The sequence below is a fragment of the Mus musculus genome, chromosome 2 (assembly GCF_000001635.26).
Source record: "Mus musculus strain C57BL/6J chromosome 2, GRCm38.p6 C57BL/6J".
NCBI lineage: Eukaryota > Metazoa > Chordata > Mammalia > Rodentia > Muridae > Mus > Mus musculus.
This window is the reverse complement of record NC_000068.7, coordinates 172,923,063-172,950,246: the sequence shown is the minus strand read 5'-3', so window position 1 is coordinate 172,950,246 and position 27,184 is coordinate 172,923,063. Positions and strand designations below refer to the sequence as shown.

General features: G+C 52.6%; 1 protein-coding gene and 1 long non-coding RNA gene across 4 annotated transcripts in view, besides 2 other annotated features; both read left to right on the top strand.

Annotated features, from left to right (window-relative positions):
• Positions 1-9,925: 9,925 nt before the first annotated feature.
• Positions 9,926-27,184, top strand: part of Bmp7 (bone morphogenetic protein 7) — a 72,310-nt gene continuing 55,051 nt past the window's right edge. The window contains exon 1 of the mRNA NM_007557.3: positions 9,926-10,592. Within this exon, the coding sequence (NP_031583.2) occupies positions 10,178-10,592 (415 nt within the window). The 5' untranslated portion in view covers positions 9,926-10,177. The remainder of the gene's footprint in view (positions 10,593-27,184) is intronic.
• On the top strand, positions 10,602-27,162 carry Gm40010. Of its 3 annotated transcripts, none has more exons than XR_867068.2 (3): positions 10,602-14,937; positions 16,845-16,938; positions 17,494-27,162. It is a non-coding gene; the product is annotated as a predicted gene, 40010 (long non-coding RNA). The 3 variants fall into 3 exon arrangements; XR_867069.2 differs by having other exon boundaries at positions 10,602-16,092; XR_867070.2 differs by lacking the exon at positions 10,602-14,937 and adding an exon at positions 16,101-16,735.
• Positions 15,997-16,476: an enhancer, noted in NCBI's record as "480 nt conserved sequence". NCBI's record gives its function as "enhancer in embryonic eye, limb, Wolffian duct and forebrain" and the evidence as "EXISTENCE:transgenic organism evidence [ECO:0001131][PMID:17936743]".
• Positions 16,304-16,329: a transcriptional cis regulatory region, noted in NCBI's record as "FOXD3 site". NCBI's record gives its function as "important for activity of enhancer" and the evidence as "EXISTENCE:site-directed mutagenesis evidence [ECO:0005528][PMID:17936743]".

The window sequence follows — 27,184 nt, the reverse complement described above, 5'->3', positions numbered from 1 at the left end:
TCTGTTGGCAGCAGGAATTTGGTCCTGACTGACTCGGCCACCCAGGTGAACGCAGTAGGGTAATGCTGACAGACTGACAGACAGAAAGGGCTGGCACAGGCTTGGAGCTCCAGCGGGTTAGAAGATGAATCTGGGTCCGCTGATGCTCACTTCCCACCTGCTGTTCCCTGCCCAACCCTTCTGTGTTTACCTCATGCCTAGCTCCTCAGAGGTCCTTTCTCCCAAAGCCTCTCCTTGCCTGGGTCTTTGTCTTTGCTTGAAGGGTTGAGACAGGGTCTCTCTGTGTAGCCCTGGCTGTCCTAGAACTCAATATGTAGACCAGGCTGGCCACAAACTCAGAGATCTGCCCGCCTCTGCCTCCCGAGTGCTGGAACTTGAGGTGTGTGACCCTGCTAGGTCTTGTCATTCACCCTTGTTCCTCTTCTCCCTCTCCCAACTAAAACATAAAGGCCAATGAACGTCTCTCCATTGTTGCTATACTTGATCTTAGCCAAAAGGCCGAAAGCCATTCTCCATCGTTGCTGCTGTAGGAAATTAATAAATGTGCGCGAGTAGTCAGTGAGTGAATAAGAGTGCGAGACTATTTTGGAGAGTTGTTCAGAGTGTGGTAAACGTGGAGGCTGCCGTTTTCAGAGACAATGATCGTGACACCAGCTGGCTCCTCCCTGGTCATGGCCATGCTAGCTCTGCATTGTCATCCTTGAGCAGGATCCCATAGTGTCTCAGCCTCTCTCTCTCTCTCTCTCTCTCTCTCTCTCTCTCTCTCTCTCTCTCTCCACAAAAAGAGTAAATCTGAAAAGTGTACTTTGTTGTCATGCTTAGAGCTGCGTCATTTGCCACTCTGTCCAGCTTGTATGGTGGCTTGCATGTGACAAGCTCTGGCTGGAGAGGCATAAGGTGTTGGTGGGTCCATTTATAGCCCACCCAGCCCCCCCCCCCAAACTTCACTAAAGTCATTTCATACATCCACAGTAGGTGGCGCTATCACAAAAACCAATGACCTGAAATGGCTGAGGCTTCAGGCTGGCTGGGTCCGAAGCAGCTCTCTGCTTTCTGTGTATGTGGCCCGGAACACATGCTTAGTTCCTTGGACTCTCAGATTCCTCATCTGTAGATTATACAAATGGTGTCTGTTTGGAAAATCGAGGAGAGTTTAAAGGTGATGAGGGTCATGGCAGCTGCTGCCTTGACAGCTGCCATGTCTGCTGTGTTCCCTGATTCTACTTACCCGGTGGGCACAACAGCCTGTTTGCAGAGATGCTGGGGTGAGCAATCTCACACCTGCAGTCAGGACAGCCCTAGGGATGTGTCCCTGGGCTCAGCTGGCAGGAGGAATGGAGGGAGCTGCTGTTACCGAGTGAGGGTTTTGTCTAGAATCTTCTGTCACCTGGTAGTCGTATGATAAGGACTTGCCAGCTGAGCCCTGCTGAAGGAGTCTATCATGTGTCTGCTGTCACTTGGCAGGTGATCGAGTATATTGCAGTTGGTTCCAGATTCTGAGTCAGGTGCCATCCCAGCCACTCCATAGTTCTCTCTGGAAGCTTGCTCATTCATTCATTCATTCATTCAATCAATCATGCACTCATCACTGGGCTCTACATGCATTCAGAAACCGTTCCAGCTCTCAGGGATGTGAATAGGTCAGAATAGACCGAATCTCCACATTTTAAAGTATTTTATTTTTAAATGTGAGAGAGAGAGAGAGAGAGAGAGAGAGAGAGAGCCTGCCTTTGTGTGGATAAGCACACTTGAGTGCAGTGTCTTCAGAGGCTAGGAAAGAGAGTCAGATCTGGAGCTGAGATTAATGGAGGTTACCGCATGGGTGCTGGGAAGTGAACTTGCATCCTCTCCAAGAGCAGAACTTTCTGTAAATCCCTCATCGTCTCTTCAGCCCCATCCTATATGCCCTGTATCTCCACAGGGGGAAGGAGACAATAGACAAGAAACTATGTTTTGGGTGGTGTAAAGTGTGAATGAGAAAATCCCCATGTCCCCAAGCCTATGTCTTGATTTTAATTCGCCAGATATGGAAGTTCTAAGCAACAGTTAGCATCATGGGCGCAGTGGACTCTACACTTGTTACTGGCCTCACAGTAAGGACTCCCAAGCAAAACAGGACTCTCAGCATTGGGTTCTCCTGGACTTGGACTCCGGCCTCGATGCTCATGACTGACTACACATATGCCTTCCCGACTCCCGTGGAACAGGAAAGCCTACAACCCCATGAAAGGTTAAAAGTCTGTGCTTTGCCGGGCAGTGGTGGCGCTCGCCTTTAACCCTAGCACTTGGGAGGCAGAGGCAGGCGGATCTCTGAGTTCGAGGCCAGGCTGGTCTACAGAGTGAGTTCTAGGACAGACAGGGCTACACAGAGAAGCCCTGTCTGGAAAAACCAAAAAAAAAAAAAAAAAAAAAAAAAGTCTGTGCTTTGACAGACACGGGGTAGTTGTATCCCTAATCTATTTCTAAGGAGGCTTTGCATCCAGTTTAAGCACACAACCTCAACTGCAAATCTCCAATGGGCATTGGCTTAGTCCCATGAGTCAGGACTGTACTAGTTAAAAGAGGCTTTATGGAGGATAAGAAAACCCACAGAGAGCCAGGCAGCAGTGGCGCATGCCTTTAATCCCAGCACTCGGGAGGCAGAGGCAGGTGGATTTCTGAGTTTGAGGCCAGCCTGGTCTACAGAGTGAGTTCCAGGACAGCCAGGGCTACCCAGAGAAACCCTGTCTCAAAAAACCAAACCAAACCCCCCCCCCCCAAAAAAAAAAGAAAAAAAAAAGAAAGAAAGAGAAAGAAAATCCACAGAGTGAGAAAAGATCACGTGTGTGTCTGTGCCTATATGTGTGTGTGTCTCTGTGTATCTGTGTGTGTGTTCATGCATGTGCGTGTGGGGTGGTGTGTGTAGGACTTTGGGTGTTCGCTATCATCCTCCAGTATCTACCTTTGAGACAGGGTCTCTCTCACTGAACTGGAGCTGGGCTGGCAGCCAGCAAACCCCAAGGGTTCTCCTGACTCCATTCCTCCACGGCGCTGGCTTTGGATGCAGGCGCTGGGACTTGAACTACGCTTCTCTTTCTTGTGCAGGAAGCAGTTTTGCCCCACTAAAGTCTCCCAGAAGGGTTCTGTGTCTGGCGGTAACTGCACACAGAGTGCAGGTTCTAACCGCAGCTTGGCGCTGAACCCTGAGTCAGAGCCAAACAGCATCTCTCCTGCTCTAAGAGGAAGACAACGAAGCCTGGATTTCCAGGGCTTTTGCTACTGACAAAGAAATCAATGCACACAGGCTTAAGCTGGGAAATTCTGGCTCAACCCCAGTAGTGCCTTGGAGGAGATCAGGGTTTGCACGTGTGTGCAGCATACACACACACACACACACACACACAGACACACACACACACACACAGAGAGAGAGAGAGAGAGAGAGAGAGAGACAGAGACAGAGACACAGAGAGACAGAGACAGAGAGACAGGGAGAGAGAGACAGAGAGAGGCAGAGAGAGGCAGAGAGAGACAGAGAGAGGCAGAGAGAGACAGAGAGAGAGAGACAGAGAGAGACAGAGAGAGAGACAGAGAGAGAGAGAGAGAGAGAGAGAAGTAAGTAAACGTAATAAAACCATTTAAAAACAATGCACTTGTCCGACAGTGGTGGCCTTTAATCCCAGCACTTGGGAGGCAGAGGCAGGTAGATTTCTGTGTTTGAGGCCAGCCTGGTCTTCAGAGTGAGTTCCAGGACAGCCAGGGCTAGACAGAGAAACCCTGTTTCAAAAAACAAAACAGAACAACAACAACAACAACAACAACAACAACAACAACAACAACAACAAAACCAAAAAAACAACAACCCCCCCCCAAAAAAACAACAACAAAACAATGCACTTGTCAAATAAACATGAGTGTCATCATATGTGGCCTCAGTACTGGTTTCCTTTGGTGACCAGAGCTGTCTGGGAAGCTGGGGTCAGATTCTGGGATGGTTTTGCTGTCCTGGCTCTTCCCCTCCTTACTGTAAGCAGTACTTGTCCCCAGCCTTCTGCCTGTGCTCACTGCTTTCCTGAAGGAAGCCAGAAAGGGACTAAGCACTCTTCAGCCCATGTGGGGCCCTTGATGTCTGCTGTGGCAGTGGGGCACATCCCTTCTGCTTTGAGGCACAGAGGACAGGCCCCAAGGCACTGTGGACACCGATGGACAAGGTTCCTGCCAGTATTGAGAGACACATGGGGCATGTCCCTGTTCTGGGGTGTCCCAGTGTTTGAGGAGTAGACAGCCTGCATTAGAGCTCTGATGGGCAGCCTTGGCACGTTCCTATCAGCTGAGCTGAACTCTTCTGGTGTGTAAGCTGAGGATAATAATGGTGAAGTTGGTACAAGTGGTTGGGAGAGCGGTCGGTTAATTTAGAAAGGGCTCTGACCAAGCTGGGAGGTGGTGGCAAACACCTTTAATCCTAACACTCTGGGGACAGAGGCAGGAGAATCTCTGTGAACTTGAGGCCAGCCTGGTCTACAGAGTGAGTTCTAGGACAGCCAGGACTACATAGAGAAATCCTGTTCTGAAAAAGCAAAGATCAAAACCAAACAAACAACTAAACAAAAAAGGAGGTACTCCAGTCCTACCTGGCAGGAGTGTGATTTTTTTCAATCTGCAGCCTTGGCACCTTAGCTGAATGTTTGGCCCTTCATGGAGAGTCCACAGAAGTAGCAGCTGCCAGCCCTGGGAATGGCATGGTCCAGCTGCCTCCTGGCCTGTATGTGAGACCTGCATTCAACCTGCATCCCAGAAAATAGCAGCAACGCGGTGAGGCCTGTTCCATAGCGTTACCCTGGGTCCGGTTCCATGACTGGTAGGCTCGTGGGCCAGCCTTTCCCAGTCTCTCAGTCGTCTCGGCTTTTCATGCCACCGTGTCACCGCGTGGAGATGAAGTGTGCTGCGACGTGGTCTTAGCAGGCACCACCCGTGGAGGAACTATGTCCTGTGGGTCAGCAGCTCCTTGTCACCTCCTGGAAGGAGTGGGAAGGGTTTCCTCTAAAGTGGAAGAAAGGATAGCTAGTGTCCATTGCCAAGCTGATCTGGACCCGGAGCAACAAAGGACAAGCACAGTGGTCAGGACAAAGGACACCCTCTCTCTGTCTCTGTCTCTCTGTCTCTCTGTCTCTGTCTCTCTCCCTCTGTGTGTTTGTGTGTGCGTGTGTTTGTGTGTGTGTGTGTTTGTGTGTGTGTGTAAAGGTTAAAGGTCAACCTCAGGTGTGCCCCTCAGGAGCCCTCTGCTTTGTCTCTGGTCAGGGTTTCCAAGGAGAGCGGGCGCTCACAATGGAGCTAGGTTGTCAGGGCTCACCGGTGAGCATCGGGGATCGCCCTGTTCCTGCCTCCAGTGTTAGGATTACAGGGGCACAGAGTCATACGTGGCTGGGATGAGCTCAGCCCTTCACCCTTGAAAGGGAACCACTTTACAGACCGAGTTATCTCCCTGGGCTGCTTCCCTTCTTTCTGGCAAGAGCCCAGCCTGGACTCGATCTCACAGTCCTCCTGCCTCATCATCTCTAGACCTGGGGTCTCTCGCCCATCAGGTGCAGCACCACCCTGGGCTGATGGATGATGTAGAATTTCTTATTCCTGTTTAAGTCTGCAAAGAGAGTCCAGGAGGCTGATGCGGGGAATGTTTGCTAGGAAGAAAGGCATGGCCAGTGTGCAGAAAAAGTTTACCCTGTGGGGTGGTGCCCTAGGCACACAGGAGAGTGTGTGTGTGTGTGTGTGTGTGTGTGTGTGTGTGTGTGTGTGTTGATTCTTGGATCCCAGGTTTGATGGAGGGTGGAAGAGTGGGGACAGCTCGCTTTTGACCAAGGGTCTGAGATCTAGGTCATCAGGCTTTGACCAGGTTGGGTGGGGCCAGAGGGAACTGCCTGTACCCCTGGGTCCAAGGCACCCCTGGCTTGGCTCCTGCTCCTCAGGCAGATGGAATGAGATTTTGCAGTCGAAGATGAGGTCCCACCTTGCTCCGAAATGTGTATGTCAGCAGAATTCTTTTCTTTCTTTCTTTCTTTCTCTCTCTCTTTCTTTCTTTCTTTCTTTCTTTTTCTTTTTCTTTTTCTTTTTCTTTTTCTTTTTCTTTTTCTTTTTCTTTTTCTTTTTCTTTTTCTTTTTCTTTTTTTATTGCCTTGGAGACATCAGGGGCTGGGGTCAGAATCGCCTCTGCAGGATATGAAGTGGTGTACCAGATGAAAATGTCTTGCCCAGGCTGGGAGGCTAGCAGCAGAGAGCAGCTTCCAGACACAATGACACCCCTCCATTCCAGGCCCAGGTGGCCCAGGTGTGGAACAGCCTGGGGGGATCGCATTACACTGTGGAGCCTGTGCTGGGTGCCCTGGCGGGGTGGGGGTGGGGAACCAGTTTGGGGCTGAGGCTGATGTGGGTCAGGGCCTGGCTACTCAGGAAGTCCCTGGACCAAGGCTGGCCTGGGGTGGGGACTGGGGGACAAGGGGGAGCTGGCAGGGGATTGAGGGATAGATGAACATTAATGCTGGCTGGGGTCCTCCTTTCCTCTCAGGCCATGGCTGTTTGATGGGGGCTGTCTTTCTTGCTCCTCTGTTCACTGTGGAGCACTGTGGAAAATTTGATTCATCTGAACTGACAGAAGCTTCTTCTTGGTGGGTTTTCCTCTTGGTGGGTTTTCTGTTAACCAGATAGCAACTAACATTTACCAAGGATGTTCTCTGTACCCCATGCACCTGGCAGGTCCCTTTCCATGGGGGTGAGGGTGGGGGGACGACACGCAGATCCTCAAGCAATCTTGGGAGGATCCCAGTCTCCCATTTGATTGATGGGAAAACTAAGGCAGGAGCCAGCCATTTTTACTCTCACACTGTGCACAGCTGGAAGAACCAAGACCCAGGCTGCCACTTCCTCCCCACAAGGTTGTCCCCAGACATCCTCAAAGCCTTCTCTGGGGCGACCTGGATGCTCCAGGGGCGTCTGTCCTGCGTGTTTGTTCTGTCACTTAGGAAACAGCTGGGTGAGGTCTTGGGGACACCTTTGGGAAAGGAAGTGCAGAAGCACCCTCCCTCCCCCAGGGTTTGACTGAGAGATAATGGGGTGGAAGGAGTTCGGAGGGGATCTTATCTCTGGGGTCTTAGGAATGAGAAAAGGTGGCCTCTGGGAGGTAGGGACCTGGGAGAGGGGCCTGGGGAGAAAGGGGTGGCCTCTCATGGTCCACCTCCCCCCCATTGGCCTTTTAGGTTAGGTCTGAGTGATTACCATTTACCCAATAGACACTTGATGAGGAGATAACTGCTCTGTGTGTGTGTGTGTGTGTGTGTGTGTGTGCACTCACGCCGCGAGTGTACGTGTGCTTCTGTGGTGGGAAGAAGGTCCCCACGGAGAGCCTCTTTCTGGCAGGCCTTCATCTGGTAGAGGAGCCCAGAGGAACCCCTGACAAATGAGTGTTTCCCATATGCAAACTGACCTGCTCTTCCCTTTCGAAGCCCCCCACTTGCTCCCTGTTGGCTAGGGAGATGCTCCCAAAGATGGAGGGTGGATTTGAACTAAGGCTTCTGTGGGCAGTACACCTTAGCCTGATGTCAGCCTAGACTTTAGGAGGAAGTGCCTGTAGAGGCTTTAGCAGAGGCCTCTCTCGGGCAGGGCTGGGGCTGGCTTAGCTCTTGACACTGCTCTGTGGACAAATGCGGTTTGGCTGGGCTCTTCTTGATAGTTTTTTTTTTTTTTCCAGGAAAAGCTTTCCTTCTGAAGCTGTCTGTCCCACCTGTCATTTCATCTGTGTGGCCCAGTCTCTCTGTGGAGACTCAGTGGCCCACGGCTTTGTTTCATGGACAGAGGACAAGGTGGTTCTCCTGTCATGGCTGCCGTCCATGCATAGGTCACACATCCCTCCTCTACCCAAGGCTAGCCAGGTGCCCTATCTCTCCCTTCTTCGGTGCCTCCTCCGACTGGGCTCTGACGCTTCTCAGAGAGAAGCAAAGGGAAAGACTGCTTGCTACCCTTCTGTTCCGGACCTTACTGAAGGTCCTTAGTGTTTCCAGGGGCCCAAGAACCAGGTAGCCGTGGAGGTTGCCATGCTTGCCTGCCCACTCACCCAACGTTCTCCTGCCTGGCCTGTGTGTGGCACCCATGCAGGCCACAGAAGGCCACACACAGCCTTCAGGATGAGGGCAGGGCCCCTTTGTTTATTCAATATCAAGAACTGTAACATGGTCACCGGAGGTCATGTCTCCAGCTCGCAGCCTGCTTGGCCTCAGATCACCCACCACAGCAGGTCCAGGGAGGGGCCTCTCAGGTCTGCACTGGCCAGGGACTCAGTACTGGTGGCATCCAAGGCCTGGGCTAAGACCTGCATGTCTCTTTTAGCCCCTCAGACAGTCACATCACCTAAAATTCCTACCAAGGAGCCCTGAGAGACCTAGGTAGTTATCTCTGTTCCAGGAAGCCTGAAAGACCAGGCTTCCCATCTCACCCTAGGACTTCAAGAGGGACCCCCTACTCAAGGCCCTTCCCCAGCCCCTACTTGCCATTTTACCACCCCTGAAACGCTTGGCTTGTCGCCCACCTTCAGCAAAGCAGGAAGCCTGGCTCACCATCCCCACTCACTCACTGCCATTCTGGGTGAAGGCTGCTTTGCTCCCATTTTTCAGATTAGGAAACGGAGGCTCCAAAGAGCAGCAATCCACTGAGAGACCCAGTATCTGTCTGGGACGTTTCCTCCTGGGAGGAGAGGGAGGCTAGTCCTTTGAGACAGGAAAATGCAGTCGGGAGCTCTTCTGAACTTGGGTACCAACTGCCTACTCCTCAGGCCCTACCTGGGGCTAGGGGTGGGGTTGTTAGACAGTGAGGTACCAAAGGACTCATGTCAGGACCCCGCCCCCCCAAGAGAGGAGGGGGGTGGGAACATTCTCTAGTCCCAGATTTCACTTATGTACTCTGTAGAGCTGCAGCATCTGGGGTTTGAAGGCTTTGGGTTAAAAGATACTTGGGAAGGAAAAGCCGAGAAGTACCTGGGCCCGGATCCCTTGGGTGCTGGACTTGAGGGGAGGTGTGTGTGTGTGTGTGTGTGTGTGCGCGTGTGTGTGTGTGTGTGTGTGTGTATGTGTGTGTGTGTTGGGGGAGTGAAGTGTAGAAAGAACTTTATCTCCACATTATCTCTGCCAGTCCTGGAAGGTTCCCAGAGGAAGTGGCACCCGAGGGGGGAGGGGCAGGGAGAGAACGTTCCCCGAGGAACAAAAGCCAGGATAGCAGAGGGGCAAGCGGTGGGGGTACCGAGGGGGTTTTGCATGACTGGAGCAAATGGAGTGTTGGGGGGGGGGCGGTTCGAAAGATGAGCCAGGTCCAAGAGTGGCCACCTCCGAGGAGCCTTCTCGGATTCCTGCGCTCCCTCCCGGATGCTTTCCTAGCACAGCCCTTAGTTGCTACACTTTGGCCACTTCCAAGTGCGAGTCCCGAGAGAGCTGGGCAGATTGGGATTCTTCTCTCTGGGTCCCTGCGGCGTCTGTCCCAGTGCCGGACACCCGGTGGGCACTCGGTAAATATTTGTAGAGCGCCCTGGGAGGAATGAATGAAGCCATTGGGCCAGGCTTGGGGAGGGCGGGGACAGGCGCAGGTGGGAGGCAGCGGGAGCGGGAGGGGCGGGGAAGTCAGTCCTCCCGCTCCTCCCCCGCTCCCCGGCCCCAGCGCGCCCAACTCCGGGGCTCCCGAGGCGGCGGGCGGGCGATCCGGGCGCGCAGGGCCCTTGTATTGGGCACGCGGGAGATCGGAAAGGGGTTTGTTGCTGGTGCCCGCGGGCCCGAGCGCGATCAGAGCGGGAGGAGGGAGCTAGGGTTCGCTCAGCGCCCAGCTGCCTCTCCGGCACTCGCTCTCCGGACTTGTAGGTCTGCAAGCTGCTGCTCCTCCCACCCCGGCCCGCCTCCTCGCTCTCTTGCTCGCTCTCTGGAGTTGCTGTGCTAGCCTTGCCGTGCGTCCTGGCGAGTGCGGGCCGAGGGGCCCCGGGCCAGAACTGAGTAAAGGACAGGGGCGTCCCGGGCAAAGCGCAGCCGGCCGGGGAGTGGCCATGTGTGGCGAGGCCGCCTTGAAGCTCGCCTGCAGCAAGTGACCTCGGGTCGTGGACCGCTGCCCTGCCCCCTCCGCTGCCACCTGGGGCGGCGCGGGCCCGGTGCCCCGGATCGCGCGTAGAGCCGGCGCGATGCACGTGCGCTCGCTGCGCGCTGCGGCGCCACACAGCTTCGTGGCGCTCTGGGCGCCTCTGTTCTTGCTGCGCTCCGCCCTGGCCGATTTCAGCCTGGACAACGAGGTGCACTCCAGCTTCATCCACCGGCGCCTCCGCAGCCAGGAGCGGCGGGAGATGCAGCGGGAGATCCTGTCCATCTTAGGGTTGCCCCATCGCCCGCGCCCGCACCTCCAGGGAAAGCATAATTCGGCGCCCATGTTCATGTTGGACCTGTACAACGCCATGGCGGTGGAGGAGAGCGGGCCGGACGGACAGGGCTTCTCCTACCCCTACAAGGCCGTCTTCAGTACCCAGGGCCCCCCTTTAGCCAGCCTGCAGGACAGCCACTTCCTCACTGACGCCGACATGGTCATGAGCTTCGTCAACCTAGGTGAGTGGCGGTGGGAGGGGATATATTTCAGACTGGGGCCACTTTGGGACTGGGAGAGGGTCTCTGCTTACAGCCACTGTGGTCCACCTTTCCATTTGCAAAGCATCAGTGCCCGCCAGAGACTCTTCGCCCCGGGGTCTTAGTAGACTTTAAGCTCTGTGCGTCTCGGATAAGTCTTGCTGGCTCGGAGGGTTTGTCCGGGCTATCCGGAGGGTGCACCCCCAGCCCTGAGTCTCTGTCTGCTCCGCCGCGGGTTCATCTCACTCAGGGGCGGGAGGTCCCGGCTCGGCAGCGGCTTAGTTCAAAGCGCCCGGCTGGGTCATGTGAGCTGAACCGGCTTCAGCGGCCCGCGCTACCTGGATTTAAAGGGCCCTTGTGGGCAAAGCTGCCTTCCCGCCTTTCCTCTGCCCCTCTGAGGCCAGCTTGGTTCTGACATCCCGCGCATCCCCTTTTCTTCCCCTCTCTGACCCTACCTGTCCCATTGCGGAGCGCTGGTTTCGGCGTGCGCTCGGAGTGCCGCGGGGCTCCTCGCCTAGCCGCCAGTCGCCCACCTTTGGACTCTCGGCTGGAGCCGGGGAAAGAACGTTGCCATTGCGAGTTTTCTATTTTAAATGTTTAATGATAGGTCCCGGGCGGGCAGAATCCATTTTCAGCGTTTATCACGTGTGGCGCGCAAACCACGGGTTTTGGCGATTGGGTGGCTGGGGACCTCGGAACAGAGGCCGCCATGGAATGGCTGGGGAACCCGTTTCCCTGCTGGAGTTCCAGCCAACCCAGTGAGTGATGCGAGGCTGGGTTGCGGCTGGTCTGAGACAGCTCCCCCTGCAGCTGTGCGCGCACACGTATTCAACTTGCTCAAACTAACCCCCAGCCGTGCGCTGTGGGGCAGATCATCAAATATTTGGCTTTGGTGATAACAAGTCCTGATAGTGCCGTTTCCTGTGTCGCTTTTATTCTGCTTGTGGAAGTTGCTGAGAAAACCCCAGGTCAAGACACCAAACGCACCATGGGCTCCCGCCGTGTCAACTTGGAAATAATGAAGCTTGAAGACCACCCCTCCCTCGCTGGGCACCCGGGGCTCGGAAGGGATCTCCGTGAAGACAGGGTCCCAGTTAATCCTCTCAGCTCTAGATAAAAAGCCCTGGAGCTTCTGGGAGATATTGTCTGGCTCCATTAAAGGTCAAAAATATAAAATAATGACTCAAGGGTCAGGGTGTAAAAGCTGGTGATAGAGCTGCCAAAATAATATAGAGCAAATTCTAATTCTCCTTAGACACTTGTTAAGAAGAGGCCCTGCTTTGGAAAGGCCTCTAGGTCCTGAGGGAAGGAAAGGCCAATCGCAGAGAGATTTTCCTGGGGGTAGGGCTTAGGTTGCTGGCAGATGGAGGGTGCCTTTCACTGTGTCCGTTCTTTTTTTTAATATGTGGATTTATCACCTTAAACTAAAGTAGAGTCCTCAATAGATGCTTAGCAGCATGTGGTCAGCATGGATCTGTGAGGCCATCCCGAAGCCAGGCTTAACAAGGCCCTCTCCCTGCGTGAGGGTCAGAGCTTATGGCCTCTCCTGCTCTCTCCTGTGATCTCCAGCAAGGCAGTGGGTCCTAGCTGACAATTCAGCGCCTTGCCTGGCTCATCAAGCAGCAATAGATAATCCCTGACTTTGGTGCCAGTCTCTGTGTTTCAGGTCTGGCAGTATGGCCCCAGCTGGCCGCCTGCATCCCAAAGGGCCAGGTGGCTTCCAGGGCGGCTCCCAGGGCCCTGCTGGGAACCTGGCGGGGGCGGTTGCTCCCCCCCTGGCCTTGGGTACAAGCTGGGGCATGCTGGGGAGGCCACAGCTGGGTGGCTTCCTCTGGCTGCACACACACCTTTCAGTCCGTTCTTTCTTTCATGTTGAAAGGACAAAGCCTAGCTTGTCTGAGCCTCTCAATCAGCGAGGCTGGCTTTGGGCTTTTGTGGGACCGTCCTGACTTTCTCAGGCCTGGCTCTCTGGATCATCACTCCTAATTAGATAGCAGAGTGGCTTTTAACAGAACCCATGAACTGGGTCTTGTTTTCTTTCTCTCTCTGTCGCTAAACTAGAGGTAATTAGGGGAAGCCCAGGACTGTAGCTGCTAAGAGCTTCCTGTAGGTGCATCTTTAATCTCTGCTGGGCCACAGCACAGGCAGGAACCTCCTACTCCTGCTGGTGTGACTTGGGGGATGGCAGCTGGGCTGGAGAAGCGGGTAGTGACTGGAAACTTATTCCCACACTGAGTCTGCTGAGAAAGCATGGTCAGATCAGAAATAGACAAGATTTTTAGAATGCCAAGTTCACTCTTACCCTTTGCTCCCGAATGAGAAAAAACGTTCCTGTCAAACTGCCCCATTGTCACCCTAAGAGCATTTGGTGTTGGTGGCAGAGACAGACTGCGGCACACCTCCGCCACCGGTCCCCCTCAGTTTTGCCTGCCTGGGGACTCCTGCTTCAACCCTGAGGGCTTTTGCAGACCTTTATTGTCCTGTCTGCAGCCAAACTGGTTTTTGTTCTTATAAGTTGTTCTCCCTGGAATTTGAGCAGTTTGCCAGGCCTAGTGGGATCTACACTAGAGGGAAATTTACAACAAAACCAGGTGCTACGTGTGAAGACTTGACTGTCCCAGATGACAAGACCAGCCTGAACCATAAAGTCCCTGGGAAAGCCAGAGACTTGCGGCTTGCGTGGGACACCCATCCTCCTGGCTCTGGCCCCAAAGTTCAATGGCAAGATCTGTAAACTGGTTTGGATTAACAAGCCCCCTACTCCTCTGGGTAGACTTCATTTTGGAATTCAAAACAGGCCACACTCTCTCAAACAGTCCCCAGGCAAAGTTGATCCTGCAGAGACCGAGTCTCGCCATTAACCCCAGCTACTCTTTTTTTTTGGGGGCGGGGGAGAAACCGAACAACCCTGTTCAGAATCTTCTAGAAAGCCAACTGTCTTAGGGAGGGTGTGTGTGACTCCCGTTTATCCCTCAGCCAGGTTAGGAAGGAATGAAATTTGTTTAATCTTCGAAGCTGAGTTAGAAAGAGAACCCTGTCATTATTGTAGCCAGCGCATAAAAGTGGCTTTTGTTAACTTGTTCTGCTAAGCAGAAGTGAGGCCTAGCAGTTTGGTTTTTCGCTTTACCCCCATCTGGCTGTCCTTTTTGGAGACAAGTGTTTGGCGTTAAGATCTCTCCTTTAGCCCTCCGAACAGACCCTACCACTGGGGAGTGGTCGGGAAAGGTTCTGTTACAATTTAAACACGGCCTTTGGGGAGTGCGCCACAGAGCGTGGCTGCAGGCGCCTGCAGCTGTAAGCTGGCCCGCCTTAGAATTTGGAAGGGGCTCCTTCACATTCCAGCCTTTTCTGGTTAGCAGAGGAAGGTTAATAGAGATGTCACATGGCTTTTCCCTTTGCCTTCTTTCCCTCTCCTCTCCTCTCCTCTCCTCTCCTCTCCTCTCCTCTCCTCTCCTCTCCTCTCCTCTCCTCTCCTCTCCTCTCCTCTACCACAGATCAACTTCACCATAGGGGTGCACCAACAGCTGTGTTTTCAGTAACCTTTTCAAAGTCACTTTTAAACCTCATTTTCCTGGATCTATAAATCAAAGATTTCCCCCTCCCCTCCCCTTTTCCCAAGGATATTATGTGACCCAGATTTGAACTGTGTTGGATCTTTTGTGTGTATTTCCCTTCTGCAATCAAGGCAGGCTAAGGCTGGGCCCTGGATGGCAGCTCAGATGGCTGCTTTGGATTTTTATCCCAGGGCGGTCATTTGGGTCTGAGGTTCCCTTAGAAGGTGGGAGGTGGTGCGGAGGGGACTGGTTAATTGTTTTCCTGCACTGAGAAAAGAAAGTGAGACCCTCAGAGACCGAGCTCCAGAGAACTGGGTTGAGGCCTTACCTCAGTATGCCACCTTAGATAGTGGCAGCCAACAAGCCTTTGCCTAGATTAACGCAGAGGGTGGACGGTCCCCTGACCACTGGCATGCCTGTGGTGTGAGCACATGTCAGATGCCTCTGAACTGGAAGACAGGATGATTTCATCCCAGGCAGAGGCCCGTGGAGGTTGATTGATGACCCTGTCGCTTTCATATCTCGCCCACCCCACTTACTAAGGTCATATTTGGCCCTCATCGAGCCTCATAGTGTCCTCCGGCTGCCTTCTCCACCCTTCCCGCCCTGCCCCTCCGTGTAGCTGTGGAATGGAGAACACTTCCCACCCAGCAGCAGTCTGGTGCTCCGCGGTGCTCCGAGGCCATGGCTGGGGCCCATCGACACACAGGGGAGGTGGCTGGGGCTGCACAGCCTGCCTTCGAGAGCGAGCGAGCAAGCGAACAAGCGAACGAGTGAGCGCTCTGCTGTGTCTCTGGGGTCAGGGCGCAGGCAGGGATGTATAGGATCTGTCTTGTTATTGTCAGAAGGAATGCACGCAGGGATTAGCGGGAGAGCAAGGTGGTGGGAGGGAGCCGCAGCTGTGTACACTTATTATAAAAGATTTAAGTCCCACTGGTAAAATCAATATATTGAATTGCACAGCCCTCTGCTTTTAATTAGTTTAAATCAAACGCGCCCATGCTGTTTTGCCTCCCCTTGCCTCCGTGGGGTGAGGAAATACCAATATTTACATAGAAACTGATAACACTTTCAGCTTCACACACTCCTATGACCCAGGTTTGATGGATCCCAGATCGACCTGGGGTTGGAAGGGATGATGTCAGTGGGAAGAGGGACATCGGTGGGTGACGCCTAGGACTTGGACCCTGATTTAGGATGCAGAGGGTGTGTGTTTAGAGATGGTGTTGGTGACCTTGGACTTTTAACAAAGAAGCCAGCTTTTTGTATAGGCAGTCAAAAAAGCGGAGAATTCACCAATTCACCCCCTAGAACATTCTTGCCAAACCATTCAGGGGCTCCACCGCCAGCGTGTGGGGTTCTTTGTGCGGGGGGGGGGTCAGCTTGGGGCACTTGCTTTATTTATTCCAGAACTCTCTTTCCTAGTCCCTGCAAGTGTTTATAGAGGCAGGATGGCTTGCACTGTAAGCTCGCTTGCTCTCATGCACCACCATGGCTATTATGTGAGCCGGTTGGTATTAGCTGTGTGCTCAGCTGGGATTGAATTCCCCGGGTTTTGCAGCAAATGGCATTTGACAAACACTATTTGACAAAAAATGTGACTTGGTATTTCTTAATGTGGAACAGATATTTCACGGTTAACCTCCCCCGGGTGAAAAAAATCGCTCGACCCCCAAGTGCAATGGCGGAGCAGATGAACACCAGGGCTGGGCTGGGAAATGCCCCCCCCCTTTCCAGGATGGGCTGTTTATGATTTGGGGGATGTCAGGAGTGCACAGAGCCCGACACGCCCCGTTGTGAAGCTCGAGTAGCGTGTGCCAGGCTGGCCTTTCAACATTTGTGTCGGAAGGCATCGCGGGGAGCGGCGCAAAGCCTCTGCTGATCCTCTAGGAGTGGATCGAATTAATGAGGCCTCTGCGAACACCAGGGTTTGAGAAACTACTTTATCGTTTGAGAACCAGAGTGCTTATAATCTGGTTCCTGTACCAACATGTTTAACGTGTGTTAATGCATTTCCAAACCGGAGCCGCTCAGCACAGTTCTGCTTTTCATTAATTGATGTCGGTAGCATGGTACAGTATTTCAAAGGGCCGGCCAAGCATAAACTGTGTTTCCAATTTCCTTCCTTTCCTGTGTTTGGGATGCCATTGTTAATTTGTTCCCATGCAGGAGCCGGGGCTGCCAACCGGCTTTCTATAAAGGGCTTCACAGTGAAGGCTTCCAGCCCTCACTCGTGCTCGGGCCGCCTGGCCCAGTTTCCTGACACTTTGCAGTTAATTCTGGATGATCTATGGGGTGGGGGGTTGGGGGCTTCCCTGCGAGGAACGGAAGTTCTTGGTGACAGCGGTGGGTGTGGCTTGGCAAGGGCGCCCTGAGGAACATCCACAGTAATTCTTTTTAGACGCGGCTTAAACCCATGCGTCTGTTTCCACCGTAGAATAGCGTCTGTGTGACCTTGGGCGAGCTATTTTAACGTCTCCGAGTCTGTCCCCACACTCCGTAAAAGCTGGGGAATAGTCCTCTCCTTAAAAGAGTCTCAAGAAAACACAAGTCTCATCATCCCAGAAATAGGTGCATAATAAATATACTTCTTGTTGTTGGGGTGGATAAAGCTGTATTCATTTTGGTATGTTAGTCTAAATTTCAGTTAAAAAATTTATTACATTTATTTATTGGGCAGGACGTGCACCTGTGGCACATGGGGGTTAGAAGACAACCTGTGGCAGCCAGTTTCCCCCTTCCACCATGATGGTTTTGGAGATCAAACTCAATTGGTAAGGCTTGGCAGGCAGCAAGTGTCTTTACCTGCTGAGCTATTATTTATTCTGTGTGTGTCTGTGTGTGTGTGTGTGTGTGTGTGTGTGTGTGTATTACCCACCGAGGCCAGAAGAGGATGTCTGATCCCTTGAGTTGGAGTCCCCGGCATTTGTGACCCTCCTTGTGTGGTTGCTGGGGTCACGACTCTGAGCTTCATGATTGAGCCCCAAGCGGCGAGTCATCTCACCAGCAGAAATTTCTGTTTCTGAGTGGCTGACTGTAAATACTGAGATCAAGTGCTGGTGTGTAGCTTGGTTAGCAGAGTTCTTGTCTAGCACACAGGAGGCCCTGGGTCCGAACCCCAGGCCACACGTCAAATCAGATGTGCAATGCCAGCACTTGGGAGGTAGCGAGAGGAAGATCAGGAGTGTAAGGCTAGCCTTGGCTATGGACCACTTTCAAGGCCAGCCTGGGCTACACATTAAAAATAAAAACCACACATATACAGAAACTGAGATCAAGTATTTGAAATGTAAGAAAATGTCCAGAGTTAAGTTTCCTCCTTTTTTCAGAGATGTAGAAACTGACTTTCGCTATCCACTCCGGCCCGATCAGCGAAGACTTTGTGTCGCTCCTCATGATGCCATCTGACACAAATGAGGACACCCACCTCACCAGAGGGGAACAGAATAAAATGCTGACTCTTTCTCTGGATATTAACATCTGTGTTTTTTTTTTTTTTTTTTTTTTAAATCACTACCTGGGAGACCAAAATGGAATGAAGGGTCTGTATAGAAACTTCAAATAAAAACTTATTCCAACATGAAAAAGTTTAATTAAAAAGGAAATCTCATTACCGAAGTATTTCTTCCCACCCCTTTCTGGAAGCCAGTCAAAGTACAAATAGTCTTTCCCTTCGGGGGAGTGACAAGCCCAGGGCCCTCATTAACTAAGCCTGCAGCTTCCCACTTGTGATTGGAGCAGGTGCGAAGGGGCCCCTGACTCCTGCAGCTGGCTCTGTGCAGACAACATCAGTAAAGCCTGGTTGGATTCCTTAGAGGCCAAGGAGCTGAGAGATCATGTCCCAGGCCTGAGGCAGATGTGGGCGCCCTCCTTCCAGGGCCCCACAAATTTCCTTCAGCTCTCTATGCCATTTGGAGAGTTCAACGTGGTGTGTAGACTTCTCAGCATCTCGGAGACCACATGTTCTATCTCATCTTTATCTCCCCGAAGCATTTGGGCTTCCCTCTCTGTAGTCATGCTTAATTAAATTTGTCAGTGAGTAGGGTCTTGTGCTCTTGAGTGTCCCGAAGCCCTGGTCTAAGGCTTGTGCATTCTTACTGTCTCTCAGCATTGTCACTGTTGCTAAACGGTTAAGTGGCACTAAACATTGTCTGTGTATTTGATGGGCCAGTGGCTCACCTGCCTGGTGACCTCACACAATTGTGCGCATGCAAATGCACATCCAGGCATGCACATGCAGACACAGAGACAAGCATATGTTTGCATGCATAGGCAAAGAGCACGTGTGTGCCTGTCCACACATGTGCACATGTAATACATACAGCCTGCGGTGTCTGGTTGCTTTGGCTTTTGATGAAGGACTCCAGCCCTCCTTGCTGCCTTGCACAATTCCCAGAGTGCACCAGGTGTTGGCCGGCCAGTTGTCTGTGTCTGTGCGCGTGGGAGGGGTGATGACATTCCAGGCAGAGTCCTGTACATGTGTCTGATCTCACGGTCTCCCCCTGGTACATTTTGGGTATTTAGCCTATGTAGAAGCAAAGTGCGTAGTAAGTGGCATGTTGGGGGATTTTTTTGCTTTATGAAGGCATAGTTGAGACTAATAGGGTTAACAGGGCCCCAGAGAGGAAAACAACTCAGGTCTTCCCGTTTGTTTATTATGAGAAGTTGCATGTGAACTGTCCCCACCAGCTCTCGTGTTTGAGCACCTGGTGCCCAGCTGGTGGCGGTGTTTCGGGACATTGCGGAACTGTTTGGTGACGTCGTATGATTTATGGGTGAGTTCCTGGTGATGAGGACACTGCCGCTGTTTTCCCAGAAGATACTGGCTGTCCCTTGTCCCCAAGACTTGGCCTGAGTGGAGAGTTCTGTCTTCTCAGGCAATAGAGGCAGTTTCTCACTCCCCACAGGACTCCTGTGGCTGAACCTAGACGAAGATTCAGGGTCTTAACTAACCCTCTCTGAAATGGGTCAGGATGACCCTGTAGATTTAGAACTAGCTCTCTATGTAGCCATTTAATTAGGCATCCTCCTGCCTCAGCCCGGCTCTCCCCCCTTTATCTCTCAGCTTTCTGCAGGGTAAGTGACATTGGGCAGCCATATCGTTCCTAGTAAGCGAGGGCCGTGCCTTTGTGAATGAACACAAACCTCGCTGGCCTGGGAGCAGGCACGGAGGAAGATAGTACACTATACCTGAAAATAGATGCTAGGCCTTGATCTTGACTCTGTGGTGCCTTCTGATGGGTAGGAGAAGGAGAAGCAGACTCTGGCTCTCCATCCTGATTGTTATAAGACCTCTCTCTCTGCCATTATGGCAGGGCAAAGGGCCTGTGTGGCATAAGTGGGGCCCCAACAGATGTGTCAGACCTCACGACGCTGTGTGGACAAGTCTGTGGAAACAGCCTTAACCTGTGCCCAGAGCTTCCAATAGCAGTTTGTTGTGATCAGGAGAGTCACCTCTAGATGCCCTCCAATATGGGTTCAGTTCCTTTCTTGTGTGTGTGTGCACACATATGTGTGTGTGTATGTGTGCATGTGTCTATGCATGTGCACACACGTGCATGGGTGTAGATGAGAATGTGTGCATGTGGGTGTTTGTGTGTATATAGATGCATATGCATGTGTGTGTGTGCGCGTGTGATACGTGTGTTGTGGGGAACACTCTGGGAACAAATGGAGCTGTGCAGTTCGAATGCAAAGTCTGTATCCGGGATGACTTAGAACATGTCTGGAGAGACAGTGAGGAGCAGAGGGTGGTTAGGCTCAGCACACAGGCTCACTGGGCACGAGGAATGGCTGCAGGCTGTAGGCTTCTGCATACCATGGTGAGGCCCTGGGCACGGGGAAGGACTCGTGACCTTCAGGGCGAACCTGCTGATTCAGGTTCAGCAGCGCACTAGCGTGACTCTCCGTTCTGACACAAGCCTGTGTTTCTGGTCCACACTTACATGGGAAACCTGGGTAAAGGGCACAGATAGCAGCTCTACACACCAGCTTTGAGATTCCCTTGTGACTCTCGTTATTCCAAAATAATTTACCCGACAGAATGTCACCTCTGGTGGGCACGTGGGTACCCGGCATGCTTGTCTCTACCGTATGCTATGTGATTAAACTTTCCTCAAGCCTGGATACACCAGACAAAATCCTACTGGAGATGTTCACCAGGTATAGTCTATATCAGGTCTCAAGGTTTTGAGGCCAGGCGGCTCCTCCCCGCTGCCTCTCTCTGTGGTAGCATGCCTCTGGTCAGTAACCAATCAGTCAGACCCATTAGCACAAAGGGGGCCTAGCGAGCAACTGGAGACTCAGTGGGGCAGTGCCCAGAGACATTTAAAGCTCCCTTGCCTGTCCTGAAAGGCGTAGAATAAAGCAGACATTTGTTCACAGGGCAGGGGCTGTCTGGGGTCTTTCCCCCTTACTTCTTGGTCTTGAACTTTATAAAACACCAACCCCCAACCCCTGCTCCTTCCCCTTCTCAAGTTCCATTTTCTGACTCACTTGACCTTCACATTTGTTGAGAGACAAGCCCTTAAAAATGGCAGCGGGGCCTGGAACCTTCCAGGGCCAGTAAATGTTTATAGGATGGAGGTACTGGTTGGTCATTCCCCTCAGGAGGAAACAATAAACGAAGTGACTTGCCTTTCACCCATTCAGCGAGCTCTGGGTTGTCTTGATGTATCAGTGGGGGTTGGGTAGGTGACGAGGAGGGTGGGGAAGGGGATCCAGGAATGTTGTGGGCAGTGTGGTTCAATAACCTGGGAGCATGGAGGGCTTTTTTGTAGATAGTAGAGAGCTGCTGCGTGTGGTCTGTGGGGTCACTCTGCTCTGTGCACTGTGGGATATCTAACCATTTCTTAAGCCTCCACACACTGGATGCTAGGAGGACTGTCTGTATCACAAGTTGTGACACTCAAATGTCACCCCCAGACCTGGCTAAGAATCTCCTGGGTGAGGGCAAGCCTCCCCCCCCCCCACCCCCCGCCCCAGCTGGAGACCACTGACTCCGAGTGATTTTTTTTGGAAGTTTAGAGAACCAGCTACAGGCTTGCAGCAGCCAAGCTATAAGGGATACACACGTTCTTGGGGATGAATCCCCTTCGGACTGTAAGAAAGACTGCAACCACAGTGGGACCTACTCCTGGATCCTGCTGCCTTCCTGAGAGATGCCCCTGAGAACAAGGTGGAGAGGGATACCCCGAGGGCCCTAGGGTTCTCTCTCTGCTGCCCAAATAGATGTCCCTTTCCCCACTCCCTACAGGCCGACGGTGCTTAAATGTACACCTGGGCCTATTCATGAGCTGTCTTCCAGCTTCCTCAGCAGGAGGCTGAGTGTTTTAGCCTGGGTAATGGAGAAGATGGGCAAGCCAGCTTCCTGTGTGCTTCAAAGCTCCACAAAGCACAGAGACCGCCTTGGACCTTAGCTGGCTTCAGATCGTAACCTGAGGCTCAGCCTAGCTACTGACTGTGTTTCTCTAAGAGCACGTGTTAAATAGTCACAAGTGACAATTACCCACCACCCAACTGACAGGGATGCTAAATAAATGTCTTGCTCACACACAGGCTGGGTGTGTGCTCCGACATTTATAGTATATAGTGGCCCACCAGTGTGGCTTTGTCAGATGTTGTGGTGGCCAAAGCCTGAGTGTCTCCTGCCTGCCCTGCCATGATCATTTGTGGACCCCCCCCCCCAGATCCTCTGTTGATGACTGCCTGTGACAGACATTGTCTGAGTACATTATCCTTTTGCAGGGACCTCCTTACCCTACTCAGAGTACCTCTTTCCTGGTTTTAGTTGGACCTCTGTCTCCTCTGATGTGACTCTCCCTACCCCCACCCCAAGTCAGTACTCCACACCACCTTGCCCAAGTGGTCTCTGTCTCATCCCTGTTGAAGAATATCTCATAAGCAGTCCAGCCCTGAGGCCTACTCCTACCTCTTGGTAGATCCAAGACCTCTTTTTTGGGCTCAGAGACTTGGTTCCATCTCTAGAGTTAACCCTGCTTCCTGACTCTGGGGTGCCCAGTTGGTGGGAGCAGAGAGGAGGTCAGCATGTATACTCAACAACCAGGAACCCCAGCTGCAGTCTTAGTGCAGGCTATGAAGGTAGTCAGCAGCCACCCCCCCCAGACATGGTGCCTCAGCCCTACATCTACGGCACTGGATGGAGGTGGCATGCCTGAGCAGAAAGACACTGGCTCAGACAGAAGCTTGCCTGTGTTGACAGGGCACGAGGCAAAACAGGAAGTTGGCATTATCACACCGGGCTGATCCTGTTTCACTAGAAAGTTATCTCTCTGCTGATTAAGATCTGTCATTGGTCAGGGTTTTTTTTTTTTTTTTTTAAAGAAACAGAGCTGGGGACCAGTTGGAGGAGTGCCCTGAACAGAGTACGCATAACCTCTCCTCCGAGGTTGCCTAGAAGACTGGCTTACAAGCAAGGGCAGGAAGGTGTGCTCGATGTGGTTGTCTGGAGCCGTGTTCAGTGGATTAAAATGCTCTCCCCCTCTTGTGGTTTCCTACATTGATACCTGTATTTAGGGAGGCATGCATAGGTAAGTAGAGCCCAAGCTAGCTTCCAAAGCCTGCAGACACAGCAGTGTACCACAGTACATGTGAACAAAAGGCTGGCCACCTGTGATGGTTGTTTTGTGCTTATTGGTACTGGGGACAGAACCCAGGGCCTTAAACCTTCAGGCCAATGCTCCACCTCCAAGCTGTGCCCCCAGCACATTGCTTGTTATTAATCAAACCAAACTCTGCAGTCCACAGGCTGCTGATAGATTCACTTTAACCCCAGTCCCAAAGATCTGACCTTGAAGACCCAGCAGAAGTTCAGCATTTGTTAGTAACAGGACCAGTGGACCCCTTCCAGTGTCCTGCAGGGGCAAAAGCTCTTGACCGTGATCAAAGGAGGTCAGAAGTTCTGTTCCCTAGGTGGAAGCAGAACTTGATGGAGCTCCGCCTGGGTCCTGCTCAGGGACCCGTGGCAGCTGTGTCCCTGGTCAGAGCCTACACAAGGACAAGATGCCTTGAGTGTTCTCAGAGTCTGGTCCACATTTAAGCTGTGTGGAGAAGGCCTTCTGCCTGAGAGCTACTGGTGAGACTTGAACCCTGGCAGACCTTGTCATGGGTGGGGTCTAGCCTCAACTCTGCTGCGGCTTGTTCCCTTGGGGGATGCTGGGACAGGGCCTGGGTGCTTCTTCTGATAGACAGTGGGGCAGGAAGGGTAGGGGGATATTTGTAGGATAATTTCTGGCCAGTGTGCATCTGCTGGGAACAAAAGCTCGTCTGTCAGAGCTCTCTAGTCGTGGGCATCACAGCTCAACAATGAGTAGCTTATGTGGTTGGGGGAGATCTGCGCCTTCCTGAGTGTTAAGAATGGACATACTAGCCAATCTCTACCAAGTCCTGGAGAGGGTGCAGGATGGGTTTAACAGAGGTTCCCAGCACTGTCAGTAGGCAGACTATAAGCCCTCCATGCTACCTGGCCCATCATAGTAAACAGGGCACAGCTCTTGATTACAGGATAGGCTCCAAGCTCCGCCCCGTCTGCTTGCTCAGCTTCCCTTGCAGCTCGAAACAGCCTCAGGATGTTATGCTAATTAGCAGACAGGACAGGAAACCCGCTGGTTGTACCTAATGTGTTAGGAGGTGGTTCAGGAAGAAAAAAAAAATTGGCTTCCTGCTGAGTGACTGCAAAGCAAACACAACTCTGTCTTCTCCCTTTCCTTGTCTTGAGTGTGGTTCTCTGAAGACTCCATGCTTGGTTCTGTGGCAGCCCTTTTGTGACCAGGAGGCTCAGGGATTCGAAGTCACTGTGTAAACGGAGGCAAAGTGGCAGAAAAGACGGCCGAGGCAAGTTAATGAGGCTTGATCGTGTGCTCTCCCATGACTCAGTTGCTTTAGAAGGTAGATCTTACCACAAGGATGGGTGGCTAGGAGTCAGCCTCTGGTTGCCTGTGATATGGGGGGGGTTGTGCCTGCTCTCTGACTACAGCTAGTCGTCGTCGTCGTCGTTGTCGTCGTCGTCGTCGTTGTCGTTGTCATCATCTCATCATCGTCATCATCATGATCATCACCATCTCAGTGTACTTGTACCACTATCCTCTTGGTTACCCTCTTGGCTCATAGTGTCTTATTTTTGTAACATAGGCACACTGAACACTTGGAGCAAAGAAGGAGATGTAGGGGTCCCCCCCCCCACCCCCCCACTCTAGAGCCCCAGGTTCTCACACCCAGTGGTCATCACTACCTGGCTCTCCTTCAAAATAAGAGTCTCCTGTAGAGCTGATCTCAGGCCCCAGACCAATCGTGGACAACTGAGAGCTCCGCTTCATGGAAAATTATTTGCCAGTCCCTTTTGTAATGGCAGATTGCAGGAGCCCTGTATGGGAAGGGTGCTCGGAGCTTGGAGCGGCATGAGGCTGTCTGTGGCTTGGTGTGCATCTGCGGTAGAAAGAGCCTCTTCCTCAGTCCAGACTGAGTCCCCAGGGTCTCACCACGTAGCCCTGGTTGGCCTGGACTCAGCAGAGATCCCTGTGCCCTTGTCTCTGTCTCTGCTTCGAATGCTGGGATGAAAGGCATGCGTGTAACTGCCATGCCCAACTCTACAGGCAGTTTGAAGAGTGTCTTTGTAGTCCAGACCAGGAGTTTGTGTGTCATGTGAACTTGAGGAAGTGAGTGAGGGCCTTGAAGATTTCCAGTTTTCACCAAACTGTCTCCAGCTGCCCTGACATGGTCTCCCAAGTACCTCCACAGCAGCAGTGAAGCGGAGCTCTCAGCTGTCCACGATTGGTCTGGGGCCTGAGGTCAGCTCTACAGGAGACTCTTATTTTGAAGGAGGAGTTGGAGCCTGCTTCTCTCTGAGGCACCTGCATCTCTGGGGCTAATGAGTTTAGCTTGATGGAACCCAGACCCCAGGAAGGATTATAAATTCTCATGTGATCTGACTCGCTGCTGAGTGCCTGAAAGCAGCTGTGTGTGCCCAGCTGACCTGCAGCCCCAGCTGCCCGGGGCGGTCTGGGTCTCCCCTTGCCCAGTGGGGAAGGAGGAGGCCACGGCCTCACTCCCACCTGGCTGGCCATTGGGCCTGGGCCCCTGCCCTGCTGGCTGTGTAGTGGTTTTGCCATATTGCATGCTGGCCTCTGTTGGTGACACTTTTCTCTACAGTCCCATAAGTAGGGGTCTTGGTGTGGCTTTGTGTCACAGGGGGAAACTGAGCTTTCTAGAGATGGGTTAACTTGTCCTGAGTCCCTGTCAGTGGCAGGCAGGGGCTGTGTCCCACTGGACTTCCAGGCCCCTGGGGTCACACTCAGCTTTTTTTCCTGAGTGGAATGGGGCATGAAGTGGAGTTCTAGGCACTGTGGGGTGTTGCTCATGCCCTCTGATGCCTTCCCAGAGAAGCTGCTGAGCGGCTGACTGATGGGTGCTGGGCAGAGCTGAGGTGAACAGAAGAGAGATGGCAGCCATCTTTGAAGACTTTTGAATGTACTGGAGGCTCCACAGATGTCATGTGTCCCAGCAGTTGTCAAAGTGGCTCTGTAGGCAGCACTGTCATCCTTGGGACTAGTCTATGTCCAACCTCGACGTTTGTATGGTGACAGTCTGCATCTAGAGGGATCAGTCTTGACCCTCCCATGGCTCAGGTCCTTGGATCTGGAGCAAAAGCCACATACCCAGGATGTGGAGGCTCACTCCAGCTCTGACCCACAGTAGAAGTTGATGTTTGGTTCCTGTGGTAGGAAACACATGAGTAGCCATGTTCTAGATGGGACATGATGGAGACCACATGAGGTTAGTGATAAGCTGTGCATGCCGGGCTGATTTCTGCCCAGTTGGGTAAGGACCAGGGACCAAGGGCCAGGTGAGTCTGGGGCAGAGCCCAGCATGTGTCACCTAGGCATGTCTGACAACTGTCCATACAATGGCATCAGCCGCATGTATAGTGTGAGCACCAGCTTCCGTGAACCCTGTCGTCTGAGCAGGGGTCTTTCTGCTGGCTGTGCAGGCAGAACCAGAACTATCAGTCTCCAGAGTCCACGAAAGCCACACATGAGACTCAGACCCCAAGTTCTGTAGTGGAGGAGTGTGTGTGTGTGTTTGTTGTGTGTGCGTACATGTGCACATGTATGCGGGTGCGTGTGGAGGTCAAAGGTTAATGTTGGGTGTGGATCTCTTTCCCGTGTGCTTCTGTAGCAGGCCCTTTACCCACCAAGCTATCCCCATAGTCCTCCAGTGGAATTCTGACATCCATAGGTCTTCTCACCTGCAAGCCTCCTGTCTTTGAAGATAGTCATCTTGTGTGTCCTACACACGTGCCTCCTCCTCTCTTGTATCCAAGTTGACTGATTTGGAGCCGGCAGCACCGGGTGCTGCAGAGAGCTGAGCAGATCCATCACGCTGAAGATTTGTGTCTGGGAAGAGTCCACAGGCCACAAGTGGCTATTTAAGTTTAAACTAACTATAACAACAAATCAAAGCCCCCAGCCACAGCGGCCACATGTGGCCCGTGCCTACTGCCACGGGCGGTGCCCGTGGAGAGAGGCTCATCCTGAGCCACATGGAGGTCAAGTTGGTGGATGCTGGCACATCTGTGTGACATGACCCACTGGAAGAGCAAGAGGACTTGGGAGTGATGAAAGGCATTGGGGTCCCACCCAGCTGGCTGGCAGCCCAGAGAGGGACCAAGTCCAGCATCCTTGACCTCTTGAGGTCCTGCTAGCTCAGAGCCTCTCAACACCACACAATAACATCTGGGAGGCATTGGGAAACACGCCTGCACTCCTAGCGCTTGGGAGATGGAGACCAGAGGATCAGGAGTTCAAGGTTACCCTCAACTACACAGCAAGTTCAAAGCTAGCCTAAGCCACAAGAAATTGGGGCTTGTCTGGGGTATGACTAAGGCCCTGGGTTTAATCCTATCTTTGTAATGGATTAATAAATAAAGAAGAAAGAAAAGGAAAAAATTAGAGTGGGCCTTACCATTTTACTGGGCTGTCTTTGAACCTGTAGGTGCAAGTGACC